Consider the following 22,857-nt stretch of genomic DNA (forward strand, 5'->3'; position numbering starts at 1 on the left):
ATACACATACCCTCACACTTTATGAATGTAAATAAATCTTTAGTTCTAACAAGCAAAGAAGCAAAGAACTAGTAGGATTCCACAAAGCAACAACCAAATAAATTCATAAGATGAATGTTATGATTTGGCCATGGTCTGAGAATGTCCCACAAGGGTTCATGTGCTGGGACCTTGGCCCTCAACATGGCAGTGTTGGGAGATGCTATGACACCTTTAAGAGGTGGAGCCTATGGGAAATGATTAGGCCTCTGACACAGGGAATTAATGTCGTTCTTGTGGTAGCTAGATTAGTTCTTTCAAGAGGGTTGTTATCAAAGAACAAGCCTGGTCTCTCCCTGATCTCATCTGGCTTTCTGCATTACCATATGATCTCTTCCTCTTCTGCCAAAATGCTATTCACCATGATATGACTCAGCCAAAAGGATCCGCAGAACTAACATTTATTTTCAACAAAAAGAATGAAAGATCACCACTGAAAGATAATATGCGTTCTGCAGATAATGTAGTCAGATTCGTAGGTCATCACTGAGCCCTCCTCTGTCACCAAACACAATCATCATAGACCCAGTATCTGATCCCCAGGGAAGAAATCAGAAGCAAATAACATGGAGATTCATGGTCCTTAACTCTAGAAATTCCAGCCAGAGTTTATAGGTCAGTTTCATTGTGTCTACATAACTAAAAGCACAGTATTCTTAATGACTTCTGATTGCTTGCTCATCAATACATCAAAGTCTATAATACAAGCCATCCATGGATCACTAGCAAGCAGACAGCACATGAAGTAGCAGCAGAGAAAGCCTGAGGTTTCCTGTACAACCTTGGCAGCATGAACAACATAGAATTAAGATAGTGGTTCTATGAGTACAGCTCATGGATCTCCAAATGTTTCAAGACTAGAGGATGTATCCATCCAATGTCATTTCATTTTGTTGGCTTGATATCCCTAAATTTGTCCCTGGTATTCTGAATCACAAAGCCTGGCCCCAGTGAGGATGAGACAGTACCATAGTAAACCTAGTCCCCATCCCCACATCCCTTCCCTCTAAAAATGGGTCTTTCTGGTACTGAAAATTGCCCAGCCTACTTTAAAAAAAACTGAACTTTGGGGTTTTTTCACATATACCCTGTATTTTGTGCCTCCCTTTTCTCAGAAGAGCATCTTATACAATAATGAAAAGCCACGAGCAGAAAGAAAAGGCCAGTCCAACCTAGAAGAGCACTCCAGAGTAGGAAATCAGAGTAGGAAAACATTTGAAATGTTGTCAAATAATAAATGACTGATAGACCAAGGAATGCTTGTATTTGTCACATACACCAAAAGAATCATTACCTTCTGATACGGATACTTCATTTGCTGCATGGCCTTTGGAATTCAGTTCCAAACTGTGGGAATTCTCTGGATCTTTCTAGATTTTCTTACCTAAAAACATTAAGGACAAAATATATGATCCTCAAAGTGTCTCCCAAGTGTGACATTCTAAGATTCTTCTTCAGGGTATAATTGATCATTGATTACCCACATTAGTGGAAGAGAATGTGACTTGAATACTCCAAATATGTTGATAAAGTAAAACTCGTTTCTATTTGGCTTCAGAATATAACATGGTATGGAGAAAATTACAACAATCTAATCTTTCCAGTGATCCTTAAGCCAGGCTACTGCTAAAAATCAATTTGTTTGCAACTAATGATGCTATGCTCCACTAAACAAATGTAAGGTGATGCATTAAGAGTTAAGAAGAGGTAGAAAGATATGCCATAGCTTACCCTTTCTGAACCTAAAATACTTGATCCCCACAATGGATTCAAGGGAACTTTTGAGCACTCCCTGAGTCAGGGTTTATACTGGCACAGAACACCCAGAGATGAACAAGAAAGATCTCTTCTCTGAAGGCTCTCTGCCTAATGAAGAAGAGATTTTTTTAAGGGGATGGGGGAGAGTTCTAAGTGCAAAGATAGAAATAAGCCTCAAATACCACAAAAATTCAAGGAGTGGTTAAGCACACAGTCCAGTCTATTTGTAGCACCAGGGATCTTTTCTAATTTTTTAAATTATATTTAAGTAGTTGTACAAAGAGATTTCAGGGGGCTGGGAAGGTGGCTCGGTGGTAGAGCACTTGCCTTGCATGCATGAGACCCTGGGTTCGATTCCTCAGCACCACATAAGCAGAAAAAAAAAGCTGAGTGGCACTGTGGCTCAAGTGGTAGAGTGCTAGCCTTGAGCTGAAGAGCTGAGGGACAGTGCACAGGCCCAGAGTTCAGGCCCCATGACCAGACCCAAAAAAAAAAAAAAAAAGAGAGAGAGAGAGATTTCAGTACAAACTGATTTCAGTCAGCTTAGGAGTACAATGCATCTTGATCAATGTCACTCAGTACCTCATGTTAGAGAGGCACTCTACTACTTGAGCCATGCCCAAACTCCCAAAGACATTAACAGCTATGTTAGACTCAGAAAATTAAGATGATTTAAGGAGGTGGATTAGAAGACAGGAAAGGCATTACATGCAAAAAAAATAACATGGCAAAGACAAAGAGGCAAAGAGTCCATGGACCATTTAGGAAGCAAGTATATCAATGCAACTGAGTTTAAGGGAACAGAGGCTTAATGTATCATACTCTCTTACCTGAAGATTAGTGATGAGCTGCCAAAATTTTCAAACATGCAATTTCATAATTGCTGGAGAGAACTGAAAGCATACGAAAGTCAGACTTCCACCAAACTCGGCATCTATAACAGTCAGCTACTTCTGTTCTGATAATGATATATAACAAATAAACCAATCAGTTAATATGTTGCTTTTGCTCAGTAGTCTGCAAACTATCTGGACTTGGCTTCAAGATATGGATTGGTTTCATGTCTGTTCTATGTATCTTCATTGTAGAACACAAGTAGATGTAGTAGTTACTGACTAGAGCCACTCTTCCCATCTTAGAAGGCAGAGCCTCAAGGATACAACTAAAAATCTATGATGAATATGTCTGGCTCCTCAGCTTGGAATGACTACAATCACTTACAACTATAGTGTTTAGATTAAGCATGGAAAAATCCCAATCAATGTCAATAGGATGGGATATGTATTTACTTGTAGCAGGAAGCCCTCCCAAGTTACATGGAACCTGGTTGTACACTTCTATTATAAGGAAGAAGTAAAAAGATGGGAACCACAACAGCTGTATTCTCATTGGTCTCCCAATTTCCTCCTTTCTGAAACTAGTTTTATTCAAGGAAATTCCTGATGACTACCTCTTGAAAAAGTGTATACCCACACTAGTGGGAAGTTGGTGTATGTAATATATATTACTTGGGAACTTCATTTATTATTTAATATAGTATCCACTCACCTTTTATTTACCATTCCAGGAACTTGTACCTGACTTGGCTTTATCTAAAAGTCAAAGTTACAACTTTGTTTTCATCTAGCCTAACCTGAGATTAACATTGTGTTGCTTTCTGCTCTAAGTACCCCCTGTTACATTGTTCCTAAGGCAGCCACATTTCTTCTTTTCCAAATATTTTTATCAGCAAAAGGATTTTAGAGTTCATCTACAGAGAGGAAGTTGCTTAGGGTTTTCAGGGTAGGTCTGTTCTTGTGTGTACAGTTGGAAATACTCATCAGAAAGATCTTAAGTAAAATAGTGATACCTAAATCAAGCCATAGATTTGGCTAAGATCTCCATGGAAAATGTGATATCAACCTTTGGATAAACAATAGCAACAACAAAATTCATACTCTGTATTCCCTTGTTTGCATAGTGATAGTCACAGACAGTAGACTAGTGTTTGAGAGCTTGGAGGAAAACTTCCAAGAAGGACATAATTGAGAAAAGTCAAAAATCAAGAACATAGCTAAAAAGTGTCAGTTGGATTTAGCCAGGGCCACAGCCTCTGCTTGCTTAGGTTGGGATCTGAATAAGGGTGCTTATCCAAGAAGACAAGCAGGGCTGAAATTTAGCTCATCCTCTGCTAGAGTAGCTGAGGTCCGCTTTCCAGAGGGTACCCTTTGTAAAGTAAAAAAAACAAAAACAAAAAACTTGTGATCTCTTTGCCAAGCTTGAAACCAAGGGACTGCTTCTTGTTTTCCCAGCAGGTAGCCTTTTTACATTGCACAAAACACCATCTGGGCTACTGGCCCTGAATTAAGCAACTGGGAAGTCGATGGAAAGGATAAAAATTTTAATTTACATGAAAGCTCTTTGTAGACTGTATAGCACTACTCAAGTGTAAAGCAGGGCAGGAAGAGGTTATTCTGCAACTTACTAAGTGAGAGGAGAAAATACATTGACTACAAACATTTTCTGCCTAACCCAATCAATAGACTCCTCAATGGGATGCCAGTGGAGAGACGACTGCCCAGAGAGCACAGATGGGAATAGACGTGATGACTTCTAAAAGTCCATTCTAGTCACTGACCCTAGAGCAGATGTAGCCAGCTGGATAGTAGAGCCAAAGACAGAGGCACCTGAGACTGCTTAGCCTAACCTAACTGTCAAACCCTTTGATCTTGCTGAAGCTTGCAGAAAACATCTGGCTCCGTGGGTTCTCAGACACAGATAGACGATGTCGAGGGGAGGTTTTTGTTAAGCTCTGTAGTACTGTGACTGGGGGGATTCGAGCACAGTGTTACAAACCCCACAGAGACCTGTACAAAAACTGCCTGGGCCAAAGCAGCATTTCCCTGGGAACGCTTCAGCCTCCCTCTGGTGCCACATGGGATGAACACAGCAGGTACCCTTCCTTCCTTTGCTCTGCAAACCAGAAGGGATGCCAGGAAGTTGACTGGACCTGGAGAAATGACCACCGTGGCTGGCCTCTCACTTGCTGCTATTTCCTGGGTAAAAATGGCAATTCAACATTTACTTACACAGCACATTATGGAGAACACAAGATAGATGAAGATGTTTTGTTAAAAATGATCCTTGTATGTTTTCATGCTGATTCTACTGAAAAGAGAAAAAAGACTTACCTGAGCCATTTCTTATGGGATTTCTGAGCCCAGGTCCCTAGAGAGATTTGCATCGGAGCTTTGGGTTTGCAAATTGGGAAGGTGAATTTGAAGATGGATTTGTCTGTAGACAATCAGTAACCATATGGTGACTGTAAAGGTCTTGAGTAGAGTAATCATGGGCCCAAGACCCACCAGCTCCATGGACCAGCTTTCTGGGGCTAAGAGTTAGTTGTGTGTCTGGAAAATGTCAACAGTCTAAAACAATGGGCAATGAAATAGAAAACTTTCTTCGTGGGCTGTGCTGGAGACATTCACCCCAGGAATGTAAGCTTCTACCTGCTCCTCAGACTAAAGCCTCCAAAAGCAGCCCTGGCCCTGCCTGCAGTTGTTAAATCATAGTGAACCTGTTGGACAGGCAACAAGTGCCACCTTTCAAGGAATTACATATGGAAAACCAATGGGTCCTAAAACACATAGGAGGAAGGAAGGTGGCATCACTTGCTGGGGTTTTGGGAGCACTCTCAATGACTGTGCAACCGACAAGCTTATCTTTGGACAAGGAACTCAAGTGACTGTGGAACCAAGTAAGTAATTTATTTGTCTGGAATTGGGGTTAAGAGGCTTTCTAACTAATGAGGCAGAAATCATCAGAAAATGTGAAAGGGGTAGTAATCATGTCAGTGGCATAGCAGTGTCCACCAGGACTCCAGGGAAAAGGTAAACTATGGTTAATTCCTCCATGGGGAGTGGGGAAGGTGTCAGAAAAAAATAAACAGTATTTGTGGGATATAAAACGACCTTTGGGGCTCAGAAATACCTGAGAGAATTCGGCCTATTGCATGAACCTGGGCGATCTCATCAAAGTGGCTTGAGATTGAATAATTCTGACCTTTTGTAGGCAAATGCGTGCTCCTGGTAGAACCTGGAAAGTTATGGGCATGGAGGGTGAGGCCAGAAGTCATTTGCTATAAATATGTTGTAGGTACAGTTCTCTGTAAAAAGAGGAAGGTGTTCTAGATACTTATTTCGAATTATTTGAGCTGTAAGTGAAACCACATTACTAAAGAGTAATAGGAACATTGTGGTTCGCAGAAAAAAGTGAGTTCCAATTTCTTTGGAGCATTTCTTCCAATTAAGAAATGCTTACGTGTCTGTAGAACACAAGCCAGTGTAGCTGCCTAAGCACTGCTGTTTATTTTCCTCACAAAGAGAATATGGGCGAAAAAGGAGAATATGGAAACATTAATTCACTGTCATAAATGACTCAGTGCTAAAGTTATTAAAAGTTTTGTGCTCAAAATAGAAAACATCTTTTCTTGTCATTTAAATGACATTTGAATTCAACCAGTGACTTGCTTTAAAAAAAAAAAAGATAATGTTTTCCACTTGGCAAAAGCTTCCAGTTACAAAAGTGAATATGAATCCTAAGCTAGCCATTGTAATAAGAGAATTTTTAAACCATTAAGAGGGTCCTAGAAAAGCTTAGCAATAGAGATTAAAGATCCCAAATTTTCCAAACCACTTAGAGAAGAAACAATAGACCCTTCCCTGATGCCTTGACATTCAACTTATGTTTTCCAAAGCTAAGAGAAGGCTCTGGAGAGGCAGGATGGAGAAGTGTAATGGGGTAAACTCCCTCAGAAAAGTCAGGAACAAGACAGTGCAGGTTATATGAAGTAAAAGAAGAAAAGTATTGCGAGCAGAGGTGGAAAAGCAGCGGCCTAGGTAAGGATTCCCAAACCTCTCATACTATGAGATGTGTTGGGCAGGGGCTTTATTTGCAGTGGGAAAGCTATGTAACAGTCAAAGGGGAGAAGTTCAATTTTTTAATATAAATTTTATTATTTTTTTTCTTTTTGTTCTTTTTTTTCTTTTCTTTTCTTTTTTTTTTTTTGCATGTTAGTGGAAGAAAAAAGACCCTATGCTTGGGACTGTGCTTCTTTTTTTAAATTGTTATTATTATTATTAATGTGTTGTACAGAGGCATTCTCGTTTCATAAATCAGGTACTTTTTTTGGACAATGTCATCACTTCCTTCACTTTCCCCTAGTGAGAAGCTCATTTTTAAAAAATATCAAAATCTTAATAATATTTTATGAATTAGACTAGTCCAAGCCCTTGCCTTTGAAACTTCTTCACCTGAAATTTTCTTACTAATTATTTGGAAGCAACACACACGCACACGCACATACACACTCCACTAAAGTAGTAGTTTATCCACAGTCCCAGCAAAGTAATAGACTGAATTTCTCTGTTTACTGACTTCCTTGAGCCGATGTTTCCCCAAGTGTAGAGAGTATAACATCTGATTTTTCTAGTACCTACATAGACTTGTTCATTTAAATTGCTTTATCTTTTCATGAGTATCAGAATCAAGTAGGTTATCAAACTCATATTATTTACAGGTCCCTTTTAATTATGTTTTAAATTAAAAAGTGAATACATTTGGGAGAGATGGGGGAGGACAATGGAAGGAAGTGACATCAATCAAGATACATTGGTCCATAAATCAGTTTATGATCATCAGTTTATGCTCTCATAAACTAACATTTAATTGAAACTCTTTTGTACAACTACTTAAAGTTAATTTTCAGAAATTATACTATTAAATTTTAAAAGTGAGTCCATATGAAGAAAAGTATTTAGTAAATTGTGACAGATAGATATGACATATAGAGTAAAACAGAAAGGTGGAGAGGAAGAGAGAAAAGATGGATACTTAATTATTGAAGTTTGGGAAATGCTAAGCTAATTGCATCTGATTGTACTTGGGATCCAGAATCTTTGAATTAATTTGTTTGTGTCTGTGTGTGTGTGCACGCATGCATGCGTGCGCACATGCACACCTGTCTTGGGGCTTGAACTCAGGGCTTATGCACTGTCCCTGAGCTTTTTTGTTCAAGGCTGGTGCTCTACCACTTGAGCTATAGCTCCACTTCTGGCTTTTTGTGTGTGTGTCCTTAATTGAAGATAATCGTCTCACAGACTTTCCTGCCCAGGCTGGTTTCAAACTGTGATCTCAGATCTGAACCCCCTGAGTGTCTAGGATTACAAGTATGAGCCCCTCACTGAATGTATCTTCTTTTTTAGCCAGCTAATATTGGATTTAAAAGGTATCACTGCAAACTGAGGCCTGAATTCTCTCAGAAGTGTGCTATCTCTTCACACTTCCTCTCTCTGGGACCTTCTTTCATGTTCTTACTTAAAGGGCTCCCAAGCAGCATAATTGCTCCATGCAATTACACATTTCAGTCCTCTATGTAGAACAAGCCAGGGGATACAACTCAACTTAAACAGCAAAGTACAAAGTAGCATGTGATGAATTGCACAATATAAATGTGTACTACCAGTGTTGGCCTGGCAGGAACTTTTAAAAAAGTCACAGACAGAAACATCCTCCTGAAGGTGGGCCATGAGGTGGACTTATAGTGCTGTCTGTTATTACTATGTCAACTACCATTGCTCGAGTGCCCACCTTGTGTCAAACCACCTAGCTAAGCACTTTACAAATGGCATTTACTCCGTAACTGTAGAACTGCATTTTACAGTTTAGGAAACTGAATCTCAGAAGCATTTCCCCCAAGGTCTCACAGCTTAGCAAAGCCATAATTGGATTCATATGTCTGATTCCAGACTGCTGCTCTTCTCTTAGGATTGTAGTTCAACTTGAAGTCAGATTCTTCCTACAAGCTCCAGAGATCTGAAGCAACAGTTACCCCACCTTCCTTCCAGCCACATCATCACCACTCTCTTCATTATGGAACCACCCCATATGTTTCCAAATACTAGTTACTCAAGAAGTATTCTCCATTCCCAGAAGAAGCCCATTCCATTCATTGCACCCTTGGAGCCTGACAGCCCAAAGTACAGAAAGATCCAGAGAGTGATCAGACTTACCTACCTTCTCCTCAATGAAAAGGAGTCCATAAAACCCTAGGGTCATCAATGTGTTTCCATAATCCAAGCAGTATCTGGCCCACTGCTCCCAGCCACTGGCCTTGCCTGGCATCTTTGGCATTTTGTCTCACTTATGAGGACCATTTCCCTGAATGTGGTTACATTCAGCTGAAGCTATTATCTCCCACAGATTTGTCTCCCCTTCATTCTCCAGGTAGCTACTCAAATGTTACTCCAACAGGGTCTTCTCCTACCACACCTGCCATTCTGCAGACAGATCCCTTCTGCTGGGTTATATAAAGTCTTCTGGTCCACTTGAAATTTATGTTGATTTATTGTCTGTCCCCTCTACTCCACACAGGCAAAGACTTTGAGTTTTCCTTAACTGTAGCCACAAATGCACTAAAAAACATAAAATAAATGTTTGCTATATGGATCAATCAGTCAATCATTACTCAAAGGACAAGTCAGTTGTGATGTAGGGCAAAAGGAAATAAAAGTGGAAGTGAGCTGGAAATCTGCAGAGCCAACCCGAGCCCCAGCTCCGTAACCTGTGACATGTCAGTGTCACTATGAGCCAAGCATTATTTTAGATGTCAAAGCACTGGCATGAAAAAAATGACAGATATTCATGCTTCCTTGGAGTTTACTTTCTAATAGCAAATGACAGACAGTGACATATGTTGTATTTTAGGTGATGCTAAACTCTGTGAAAAAAATAATAAAGCAGAGAAATAGAACAAAGGGTACTAATGTAGGGAGCAGTGGACAACCTGGTGTGTTTGGCTATTGTTGTGGTTGTTTTGGTTTATATTCTTCCTAGAGAGTCTTCACTTTTGTCTCTCTGCTTCATTGACTCCAGAGAAATAGCTTACTCTACATTGGTATATTCACCACATACAAATCTAGGCCATGAGTATAATCAGATCCATACTGCAAACCTAGGTCATGAGAATGAGGTGTCATGAGGACCAAGTGAAACCAAGACTTCAGAGAACAAGTTTTAATCTTTCTTCTTGATGAGTTCTGTGACTTCCCTGAACTCTCATTTCCCTGTGGTTAGACTGAAATGTTCCCAAGGTTTCCTCTGGTTCTAACACACTGTGATCCTAATGGTCCCCAGATCAATGCTTAGAAGTAATTTTGTAGACAAAGCGGTGAAGTCCAATGTGTGAATATCCTATGAGCCAGTAGAAATTCTGTGATTAATAGGAGGGGGGGGAAAGAAAGCATTGGAAAGAGATCAAAGCTCTGTCTATACATCTTTTATTTAGCCCTTATATAGTCACAGAAGTTTAGACAAGTGATCACTGAGGCTATTCCAGCCTTCCATTCTGCTTCAATGGATGGAAACTGGGCTCCAGATACCTGAGGATGAATCACAGCCAGCCACTTGTGGCCTTAACCATTTTTAGCTTTGGTGACATTATCTGTGAGATGAATCTAATAATTCCAGTTCATATCAATAAATTCATCTATAATTATTATAATCCTTTGGATATACCCCTAAGTCGTTTGCATGAGTGACTCTGGCTTCAGCCACAATGCCCCTCCCCCTCTAACTTAGGTATTTCTGGTACATGAGACTATGGTTATATTTATACCTATTATGGCAATTCAATAACTCTCAGGAAAAAAAATGATTCCTTTCTCCATGAAAATAAGATCCTTGAGCACAATCTAAGAAATGACAGGTTAAGACATTATTAGCAGAAAACCTGGATTTTCCTAAATATCAACAGTCAGAAGATAACAGAGATAAACAAGTTGCAAACATGCAATATTTAGGTCTTAGAAACTCTTACAAAATTCTATGTCTTCAGCTATGCTCGTTGTTCCTATTTACTCCTATCCAAACAGATGCATAGACTGATAGGGTTTTATAGGCTGAATAGGTAGGAAGGTTTTAGTTTTATTTTGGCTTGAGTTTGTTTTGTTTGGTATTGATGCCTAGGTAGTACTGTAACAGCAGAACTCATCTTTGGAAGCAGGATTCAGTCTGTCATGGAACCAAAGAAATTATGCATTTTACTATAGCTCAGCCTTTATATTCCCTTATAATTATAGCACAGCACTGAATGAATGGAGAAGTTTCTTGAGAAGACTGAAGATTCTAGGTTACAAACACATTCTTGCAAAGAATCAGAGTAATATTTGAGGGCAAATGTGTTCCACTTCTCTGAAGCATGTATTGTATATACTTGGAAACTCTAGGCTGAGACATAATAATAGTGACATTTCTACAACTGAAAATAAAATCTAGGTTAGGCTTCCCATTGGGGCTCCTGATCACGTATGAGGACCATGGAAGAGGCAAACTCTGGATGAAGATGGTCTCTCTGCTGTTAATGAGGGAAAGTAATCATAGTAAGAAGAAGGGTCATTACAAAGAAAAATATTAAAGAAGGAGTTAAGTAGAATTATTTCTCTCTCTCTCTCTCTCTCTCTCACACACACACACACACACACACACAACGCACACACACACACACACACACACACACAACACACACACACACACCTTTTCTGCTAAGAACTTACATAAAACCAGTAGATCTGGCTCAGACTAAATGCTCTCCGAAGTCCTATCCTAGCCTGTGTCTGCAGAGAGAAGTTACATGTTCGACTCTTCTGTCATCCCTGAACCTGGGACAAGGTCTCAGGAGCCTACAAGTCATGTAGAAACACAGCCACCAAGTCCAGAACAATAGAAAAGCAATAGTGCCATCAGAAGACATTGTCCTCTTCCAGTGTTTGAAATCCAGGGACTATATTCAGGTAGCGGGATGCTAAGAGTCAATCACTCTATCAGGCCAGAGAACAATAGTCTTTCAAAGGCTTCCCAAAATGTCAAGCCCAGTGGGGCTAGCATTGCCTCTTGCATGGTTAGGTATTGATTTTGCTTATTTCAGAGGAAATAAAGAAGGGACACAAATGTGGCAAGGCTGGCGATCCTAAAAATGGCAGGTTCTGTTAGCAGTCTCTGCTGCCTCTTAGAAGATAATATAAATTTGTAAGGATTCTTAATTTCCCACTGTTGCAGGAAAATAGCAAAATTTGGTTATGTTTTCTTTTCTTTTCTTTTTCTTCTTTCCTGTTTCTATTTCTTTAGAAGGGAGATGCTAGAGCAATGAAAAGTAAGGAAACCAAATCATGTTGTAGCTGATTGCAGTCTGATGAATGTTTGGCAAATTGCATCTGACTCAAAAGTATTGTGTTTCATCTTCCCTTTAAATCATTTCCACTTGAAATTCAGAATTATCTTCAGTATAAGAATCAAATCATTGAGGCTGTGCCTTTGGGAGTCTTATGGAAAAAGGAAATTGATGAAACTGATATTTAGCCTCTGTGGACATAAACCACACTTCCCAATGATACTTTACTTGTTTCTCTGGTTTCTACCTGCAGTAAGAGCATGAAATCTGATGATGCACAGCTCAGGTAGAGGAAATGAGAATTTCAGATCAAGCCTGTACCCCGTACCCCAGTTCTTAAAGTTTGACAGCATAACTGGCATTCTCTTTTGCTTGGCTCTAACTCATGAGAAAGTTCTGTTTCACATGATTACTATATACTCCTGAGACGTGTATTTAGATCCAGAGTCAAGAAAAATTATAAAACAAAAATAAGAAACCAAGGCAAGCACTTGTTTCCATGACCTACATCATGACACACAGTCGGCAACCAATTTCCTATTCAACCATCAGGTCCTTAGAAAGCCTTTCACTGGGCTCAGGAAATTAGAAAGCCAATCTGTTATTACTATGAAACTCTGAGTGATGGGGGAGAAGAATTAGGTTTTTAATCAAAAAGCAGAATTTGTGACCCCAGAGAAGTAGAGCATGAGTATGTGTCTAAACATTCCTGTCCTTGATATTCAGTGTAAAAACTACCAACATTTGGTGTTTCATCCCTAAATGAAGTTACTATACTCTTATTGGAGAGCCCTCTCAACCAACTGGAAGTTGCAATTTTTTACCCTAAAGGCAACTATCAATCATATGTCACACTATCCTGCCCTGGCTCAGCCCTCACTCAGCATCTCTTGGATAGAAACTTTGTGCTTACCTTCCCATCTAGACTCCCAACTATTATCTTCAAAGGGAATTGAGTCTCTGTGCCCTCAGCCCTCTGATCTCATGCAGGGTAGCTTTGTAGATCTCTGAGCTGAGGGGTCTCTAGGCTGACCCTATAGGCTGGCAGTCAAAGCACAGATGTTCAAGCGCAGGCCCCAGAGCCAGCCACAGGCTGATAACATGTAAGGCAGCATCGCAATGGGCTCCTGGGACACCCAAAAGATGTTTTTTGGAACTGGAACCAAACTCTTTGTGGAGCCTGGTGAGTTGATTTTTTTTTCTATGTTTCTGTGGACAATTTGAGTCCTGGGACTGACATCCAGTTTACATTCCTAGTCCTAATTGAGTAAAATAACTTGCAATTAGGAGATGGAGTGTTGTAGATGTGAAGTGAGCCAGAGGGAAGATACTGAGAACTGAAGAAACTCTGTAACTACTCTTAATTTTAAGTCTCTAAAGATTAAAATTACACTCCCTACTTATTTCTTAAATCATTAGGGTGACCCATGAAATACAAAGCAATCTGAAAGAGTTACACTGATATAGTATAATATAGATGATGCAAGGAACACAATGGCAGGGACACTTTGCCTCAAATTCCCCAGGAAGTTTCCTGATCTTTCTGTCCATTTTGGTTATGCTGACTGTCATACACACTTCCCAGCAAATCACAAATATCTTGAAGCCTGGAATCTTTGCAAACTGGTGGTCAGCCTGATCACAGTAACTATGTAAAGCAGACTTTCAAGGCTCAAGTTAAATCCCACATTATCAAAGAGTCTTGAGATTCTGAGTGACATTTATTTAGATGTCACAATTCTCAAGGGACCAGTTGGGTGCTCTGTGTGAATCTAAACCAGATGTTATCTTAGTTTATAAATTAAGAAAGAGTTGCTCAGAAAAGGTAGGCACTTCTTTTTGTATTGTTTACCCGAACATAATCTTGGCAGTGAATTAGTACTCATAAAAGAAGAAAGTTTGAATATAAAATAACAATTGCCCAAACAAATGCAGTTGTAACACATGTTGAAATATAATTATATTCACGAAATGAGAAGACAGACTATTCTCAGGAGACAAACTTCAAATTGAAGTCTTATATTCACTTGTAGAAAACTTCAAACTTTGGCTTAAGGCAAATATAAAATAGATTAGAATACATATGGCAACTATATGTGCATTTTGAGAAAGGAGGAAAGAAAGAACAAAAGAATGAATGAATGAATGAATGATTCCTTTTGGTTACCATGATGCCAAGCAATTGATTAAATAGAGCACTTTTTTTCAATGATTTTGAGCATATAGACTTCATTTAGAAAGAAGATCTGAGGGGCTGAGAAGGTGCTCAGTGGTAGAGTGCTTGCCTTGTATGCATGTGGCCCTGGGTTCGAATCCTCAGCACCACATAAGCAAAAGGAAAAAAGCTGGAAGTGGCGCTGTGACTCAAGTGGTAGAGCACTAGCCTTGAGCTGAAGAGCTGAGGGACAGCGCCCAGGCCCAGAGTTCAGGCCCCACGACCGGACCCAAAAAAAAAAAAAAAAGAAAAAGAAAGAAGATCTGAGAAAAATACTTTATAAAAACTATGTATTATACTTTTTCTGAAATGCTGATTAATGAATTCAGAGCTCAACATCCTAAGTGCACATTTCTTCAGACATGTGCTTTGTCAGTTAAATCATATTTTCAAATTATTGAAAACCAATTTCCCCAGCTCTAAGTGATCATTGACACTGCTTGATGAATTTAGATTTTAAAATCCCAACGAAGTGGCCAGTAGTGGTAGCACACATTTGTAACTTCAGCAATTGGGTAGCTAATGGAGAATTTGAAGCCTACCTGCCTACCTAAAGCAACTTTATCACAAAAATAGAAAGAAGGAAATCTTAATTGCCCTAATAAATCAGACCAAAAAAATGAGTCTTATCCTTAAATAACCAACTTTGCATTTGGTTCAGTTTGGTTGGTTGGTTTTGTTCTGTTCTGTTTTGTTATAGATAAATTTTCTTTTGGACTCATAACTCCCTTGAAAATGAATCATAATACTTACCAAACCCAAGACAGGACCATGACCAAAAATTAGCACAATTCTGAAAGGAGGCTGAGGGAGCCAGGTTTGTGGTCTCCAGCCGTTAATGCTAGGGTTATCAGTTGCTGCTATCAAGGCTTTATCTATGCAAGAAAACAAACTAGAGGTTTTCTCACGCAAGCTGAAAATAGGTTCCAGGAAAAACCTTCAAAAAAAATCTCAATATCCTTTCTTGTCTGTAACTAAAGTAAAGAAAGAAAGATTTTTTTTAAGTCAGATACTTAAGATTCTTGGGAGTACACATCATGCCCTGAGTGATCAGAACAGAATTCAATCTTTTAGCTGAGCTTCTTGGCTAAGCAAAAATGGAGAATTACAATGGAGCATGGAGGGTGCTTCTCAGAACATCTTCTTCCCCAGGAAAGCCCTAATCAGCCACAGTCTATTTATAAACTGGTGATCAGTAGAATCTGCCTTTCTAATAAATTCTCAACCAATTAGAACCAACAGATTTAGTTGTAACTCTGTTATCACTAGCCTCACAGCTGAACTTCAAACCCAGATTCAGAGTGAACATTAGAAAATCACTTCTTAGTCATGTGCTGCTGGCTCACACCCATAATCCTAGCTACTTACAAGGCTGAGATCTGGAGGACCTCTTGTCAAAGCCAGCTCTGCAGAAAAGTCTGCCAGACTCCATCTCCAAATCAGCAAAATGCTGGACTAGAAGTGTGACTCAAGTGGTAGAACACCAGGCCCTAGATAAAGCCTTGATATATTGGCAAGCAAACAAGAAAAAAGTTGGGGGAAAGGAAGGGGAGGAGAAAAGGAAGGAAAGAAGGGAGGAAGGAAGGAAGGAAGAAAGGAAGGAAGGAAGGATTGGTCATTTCTCTTCAGTTTATATATTTCCAAAACTTTCTGTTTAGTAATAATTAATGACTTGATTATAGACCACAGATGATAAAAGTACACTAGAATTTAACTTACTTTTCATTTGATATCAAGAAACTAAACTCTTCAAAGTTATAAATACTAAGAGCCATATTCACAGGAGCAATTAATATTGAAACTCAGAAATAAATCTTAAGATTGGAAATATACACGGATGATATTCACAGATGATTTGTCTTTCGTGATTCCAGGGACTAGCAAGGCTCTTTCTTTAGCAGTTACTTGAAGATGGCCTAAGAATTTGTCTCCATAGACACAAAACTTATCACAATCAGAATGTTCAATAAAGCACAGTGGGAAAGAGTCATTATTACCTTTCTCAGAGCTTCTTAGTTTTAAGGAAAGAAAAAGATGCATACTCAGAGTAGCAGAAACAGTAGACATGAATGAAGAGAGAGCCAGTGGGAAACCCAATTAGTGGGACCAACATTTTACTGTTCTTGAAATAAAACAAGAAATGGGCTTTAACTGGTTTATGTCTATAAGTACTTTCTAAGAATGATAGCTGTTATCCTCTGATTAAAGACTCAAAAGAAGAAGCACATGTTTGTAATCCCAGCACTTAGGAGGCTAGGTGACATCAGGATAAGCCTGTGAGTCACAGGTCAGCCTCAGTTTTATATTTAGGCCCTGTCTCAAAAATTTCCCCCTCCCACACCAAAATAAGAGATTCAACAAAAATTGTACAATCATTCAGTCCTTACAAAAGAATACCTATTTCCAAAAGATACAGGGATGTCCCACTTACCTTCAGCAGATTCACATAGCCCCAGAAATAGAAAAATGCCCTCCAGAGACTCCAGCACTGACAACCTCATGTCAGATCTTATCAGATCCTTGATTGTTCCAATGACACAGTCCATAGTACAAGCACCTTCAGAATCTCCCTCGAAGTGTGCAAGTGTTTAAAACAAACAAATTGGTGTAGACAGATACACAAGCCAACCTCAGTGTTCAAATGATTGATGAATAAATCATAGATTGTTGAGACCCAGATAATCCAGAAACTTCTTTGTAGTTTTTATTTTCTATCTTTTGCTTCTGGCTATCTCCCTTACTAGGTCCTACTTACAAGTCTGGCTAACTTCTTACCTTAGCCATACTTTCATGGAAATTCTAACAATCCCAGGGCACTATCAAGATGCAGGAAATGCCACATGCCAGTGACTCATACCTGTAATTCAGAAGGCTAAGAGCTGAGGATCAAGGTTCAAAGCTAGCCTGAGCAAGAAAGTCTATGAGACTCTTATTTCCAATTAACAAGTGGAGTTGTGGTTCAAGTAATAGAGAGAAAAAGCTAAGGGACACTGTCCAGGCCTGAGTTCAAGCATCACTACTGGCACACACACACATACACACACACACACACACACACACACACACACACACACACACACACACACACACACACACACAAATCCAAAAAAAACCCCACAAAGTTCTGAATTACAGGGTTGACTCTCTGAAAAGTGAAATAACCAATACTGTTTAATACCCATGAAGTTGTAAGTAATTATTCCCTGAAACAAGTTGATTGTATTTGCAGGAATCCAGCCTCCTACCAAACCATCTGTTTTCATCATGAAAAATGGAACAAAAGTCGCTTGTTTGGTGAAGGATTTTTATCCCAAAAATGTACAGATACATCTTGAATCGTCCAAGAAGATAGCAGAATTTGACCCTGCTGTAGTCATCTCTCCCAGTGGGAAGTACAGTGCTATCAAGCTCGGTCAGTATGAAGATTCCAGTTCAGTGACGTGTTCAGTTCAGCACAACAACAAAACCGTGCACTCCACTGACTTTGAATTGAAGACAAGTTCTTTGGGTAGGTACTGGCTTCAAAGCACTGGAAACTCTGGGGAAGGAAAGTTGGAGAAAGATAAGCAAACTCTGCCCTGAGATGTAAACTCTGGGCAGATCCTTTTCAATTTAGCATCATGCTGGGGCATGGGGGAAAGATGTAAGGTATTTATCACTGAGAAGGACATGCTCTGTGTTCCTAGCTTTCTCTAAAATAAAGCTCTTCCCATATCATCCATCTCTCGTCTTCTCCATCCACAGTTTCTCCCATATAAATGACTGTCCTACATCCAAAGTTCATATACAATGAAACCCAGCAGTACATTTCAAAACAAAGGGCAACCCATCCTTTCATAGGGATAAGAATTCTGGTTCTGGGGGCTGGGAAGGTGGCTCAGTGGTAGAGTGTTTGCCTAGCAGGCAGAGGACCTGGGTTCGATTCCTCAGCACCACACAAACAAAAAATAATAAAAGAATTCTGGTTCTGCCTATGTTTTACAACATGTCTGGATCTTGGTCTCCAGAAGAAAAAAATAAAAGGTGTACTGGCTATGGAAACATGACCATAATTAAGTTACACCCTCTGGTCCTCAATTTTACTTTTCTAAGTCTCCTCCAGATTTAAAGCCATGAAATGCTAAGAATTTTTTGTTGCTAGTGTAACTTTGATCACCCATGTTTGTTCCAGGTAATGTAAAACAAACAGAGATTGAAAACAGGACCCAAACCTCAGAGAGCTGCCACAAATCAAGAGGTGAGTTCAAAATAAAGGGCCAACCACAAAATTAAGGGTTAAAGCAAACTTGGTAGTTGTCATCTGGGACCAAAATACATGAGGTTTTAGAAAAAAACAAAATGTATATTGAGCCCAGTTGGCTCCTTTCTACCTCTGATTGTCCCAGCAGAGAATGCCTGGCCACAAGCTTGGGTTTCCAAAGCTTGTCAGGCTGGGTACAAACAGCAGCCTGAGAAGCCTGAGTGCTGGCTGGCACCAAGCTGGGCATGTGGACCGAGAAGAACCAGGGTGATTTGGGGCAGACTTCAACAAGGGTTATTGACATTGGAGAAAGGAATTCTCTGAAGCCACATGTTCATTTTATTCAATTACAGTTCACACAGAGAAGGTGAACATGATGTCACTCACAGTGCTGGGACTACGAATGTTGCTTGCCAAGAGTGTTGCTGTCAATTTTGTCTTGACAGCTAAATTATTTTTCTTTTAAGGTAAGAATTAGCTACTTATTCTCACTTCCACACAAATTATACTATATGTGGGGTTTAAGAATGGTAGTAGACCAGACTAGGTGCTGGTGGCTTACATCTGTAATCCTAGCAATTCAAAAAGCTGAGATTTAAAGCCATCCAGAGCAGAAAAGTCTGAGAAACTGCACCTCCAATTAACCAGAAAAATGCTGGGCTGGAGGCATGGCTCAAGTGGTAGAGTGCCAGCTGAGCAAGCAAAGCCAAACAAGTGAGGAGCTGAGTTGAAACCCTAGTACCGACAAAAGCCTTCTTTTGGATAGGAGGGAGGGAAAGAGTGAGGAACAGAGGGAAGGGAGGAAGGAAGGAAGGAAGGAAGGAAGGAAGGAAGGAAGGAAGGAAGGAAGGAAGGAAGGAAGGAAGGAAGGAAGGAGGGAGGGAGGGAACGGAGGGAGGGAGGGAGGGCTATAGACCAAGAAACATTGGTGAGGAAAAAAAAATAGAGACAATGGGCTGGGAAGGTGGCTCAGTGGTAGAGCGCTTGCCTTGCATGCTCGAGGCCCTGGGTTCGATTCCTCAGCACCACATAAGCAAAAAGAAAAAAAAAAGCCGGAAGTGGCACTGTGGCTCAAGTGGTAGAGCGCTAGCCTTGAGCTGAAGAGCTGAGGGACAGCGCCCAGGCCCAGAGTTCAGGCCCCACGACCGGACCCAAAAAAAAAAAAAAAAATAGAGACAAAGACATACTGAAACCAAGGTAAACTGTCTCAGCCACTCAACATCTCATCTCTTGTTACTCTTTTATTTAAAATCATGCCGGATGTCCAATGCATACCCTAAAGTATTCTTTTTCTAATACATCAGCCAATAACCACCACATCCACCCACAAGGAGCAAATTAAAGTTAAATATGAAAAATTGCTTCTTTGGTTGCTATTTTAACCTGGCGTGGTGGCATACTTGTAATCTCAGCTAATTGGGAGGCAGAGGCAGAGGGATCATGAATTTGAAGCTAGGCCAGGAAAAGGTTAGTGAGATTCTGTATCAAAAGCAAAATACAAGCAAAAGAACATGAGGCATATCTTAGCTACTTAAGGTCCTTGCCTAATAAGTATGAAGCTGTGGGTTCATTCTCTAGTATCACAAAAACTAACAAACAAATAAACAAAACCTACTATTTTATTTGGCCAAGGGGACATAGTTATTTGCAAAGCTTTAAGTAAAACTTTGCCCAAAGAATATTAGAGGAAGTAAAACTTGCCTTTTCCCAGATTAAGAAAATGTCAGCTCTCCCTCCTTAATCATGAGACTCTAATACATAGACCAACCTGCACTGGGGATGAACCTACATCTCCACTAGTACTAAACACCCCACTGTTAGCTACTCAGGATACATACAAAGTTGGAGCTGAGGTTTACCTGTTACTTTCATTAGACTGTGAGATAATCTTTTATCTAGAATTCAAATCAGGGCCCGAGTTTGCCTATAAAGCTCCTCCTCCTGTTCCTCTCCAATACCCCCAAATATTCCATCAGTCTCAGTTGCTGTTCCAGGGGCAGCCATAGACTTGGAGTCTGGTCCAGATTATGAACATGCTCAGTTTACTTGGCCAATAAAATAATAATTAAGCAATTTGGTTATGGTAATGTAGTGGCTGTGTCACTAACTCACTACGTTACCTTAACCAAGTTGCTTTTGGGACTGGTTTTAAGAATGACTACAAGAGAGCAAATGTGTTTCATGACATTGACAGACTATAGGACTAGCTGGATAATATGTGCAGAGTGGCACGTTCCAAATTGATTAGTAATGTCTGCAGTGGTACAGCATAGTAAGTACCAGCCAACCACAGACAATAACCCTTAAAACTTCTTCCAACATTTATAGTCCGTTATTCTATAATAACTCTCCTTCACTTGCAGGCTGACTGGCATGAGGAGGATATACAACCTGAAAAAAAAAAACAAAAGCTTATGAAGATGCTATATGCTAGACTTCAGACTTCTTGGTGATTCAAATTGACCTGTCATAGCCTTATTTAAATTTAAACCAGTTTTTTAAAGCAACAAACCCAGTTCAACCTCTAGTCTTTTACCAAAGTAAAAACCTTAAGAAATGGGAGTTTATGATCAAACATGATACGCTACTTTATAAAGGGCTAGAGTGATATATAAATATAGCTCTATCGTATTAATTCCTATAACATATATTTGGAAAACAATGTTTCATTCCCCTCTACTTTTGTTTTTCTCTTTTTTGCTTTCTCTTTATTCTAAAGAGGTTCTAAAGTTTAAGTAGGGCCTTAGGCTTGCTAGATAGGTGCTCTACCATAGCCAAGCTATTGGTTGAGACAAATGTCTCCCCAACTTTTTGCCCTAAGTGGCTTCAAATCAAAATCCTCCCTATCTCAGCCTCCCAAGTAGCTAGGATTAAAGCCCTGAGCCACACAGCTGACTCCCTTTCTTTATCTCCAGAAATAGGAAGCAGGAAACAGTAGGTTCCCAGCACCATTCTCCATGAAGAAAATAGTCTTTACGAGAAGGAGAGCAACCATCCTTGTTTCTAAATATGGAGGGCTCTGTTCCACCTAGCCTCGGCTGCCAGGCCAGCATCCTAGATGAAGGACTCTATTGCATGGAGCACTAAGCTGCAAGGCCAGGTCTACATCCTCCCCTTCTGTGACTTGGTTTGCCCTCCACATTGCTCTAGAAGCCACACCAGAGATTTTTCATGGCAGCACTGGGGCAGAAGATAATTATTTAGAGGGCTTTCTGCTTTTCTTAGTATTTCCCAAACAAAATTACATTTGGCTTCCCCAATCTTCTTCATTCAGGTAAATGAGTTGCTTGTTTGCTTGCTCACGTGTTTTCTTCCTTTTTTATTATTTAGTATACTTTAGTCTTACAAAGGAGATTTCATTCATCCATCATGTATGAAATATATCTGAATCAACCCCACCCCTCCATTACTCTCCCCCCAGCCTACCATCCCCTTGCCCTCTGGTTGGTCCCCTCCCTCCCCATCTAAACAAGTTTGTTTTGCTTTCCTCTTTTTCTTTTTCAGTGTATATTAATTACACCAAGAGTCAATGAGGTTTCTAAAATTTGATCCAAATACTGTCTACTCTGCTAGCCAAAATGATAGTTAAATTCAGAGGTAAAGCATGGCACCTCTTCCTGTGGATTGACTTCATGTTCATGAACTGACTTCCTCTCAGCCCCTGGCACTACACTGGGGGTGCACAGATGTAAGACAAGCGCCCTGTTCTCTAGCACTTTTCTTCCCTTCTGGAGGGAGGGATAGGAATGACCTCTATCTTTCCCTGTAACAATAAAATCTTTATTGTCTTTGCTACCAGTCTGTGCACAGGAAGTTTGAGATCACTGGATATGATTCATTTGCCTTGGCCTCTGGTGTTGGTGGTCTCTGCCTTTCTTTTCAGTGCCTACCTGAGTTGCATTTATTAAACTGTATCTAATGCACCTTGTCTCTGGCTTTATTCATTGCAGACTAACAGAGGCAGTGGGTTTCTGCTCTGTGAACTCAGTGTTAGTAAGAAGCCAAACTGAGTTGATAGGTCACACCTCAGCCCCTTGTGCCCCCAGCCTGAGTCTCCTGCCTGGGAGCCACAGCCCTGCTGTGGCTGTTACCACTCAGTTCAGCCCTGGGCCCTCCCACTCCCACCTCACCTAGGCCACTGCCTTTACCAGGTGCACAGTGAAGGTAGCAGGCCCTGGTGAGTCTCACTGGTGTTCCCTCAGCTTCTCTATGAAGGATGGAGCTATGAGGTGACAAGTGAAGGAGCCCACCACCTCCCCCCCACAACCTGCCACCACCTACCTCTGCCACCTCTCCCATCACTATTTCCCCCTCTCAGCACCCTCACCTGCCTGTCACCACCTCCCCTGCCATTGCCTACACACACACACACACACACACACACACACACACACACACACA

The 22,857-nt window shown here is 40.3% G+C and overlaps 1 gene segment (V, D, J or C); it reads left to right on the plus strand.

The window, feature by feature from the left end:
* Positions 1 to 4,989: 4,989 nt before the first annotated feature.
* On the plus strand, positions 4,990 to 22,307 carry LOC138841086 (T cell receptor delta constant-like). The segment is given in 5 exon segments: positions 4,990 to 5,533; positions 17,446 to 17,724; positions 18,388 to 18,453; positions 18,810 to 18,923; positions 20,820 to 22,307. Coding segments are annotated over 4 exon segments (585 nt in total).
* Positions 22,308 to 22,857: the final 550 nt, after the last annotated feature.

The sequence above is a fragment of the Dipodomys merriami genome, unplaced genomic scaffold, assembly GCF_024711535.1.
Source record: "Dipodomys merriami isolate MVZ:Mamm:240054 unplaced genomic scaffold, mDipMer1.0.p SCAF_1, whole genome shotgun sequence".
NCBI classification, from domain to species: Eukaryota; Metazoa; Chordata; class Mammalia; order Rodentia; family Heteromyidae; genus Dipodomys; species Dipodomys merriami.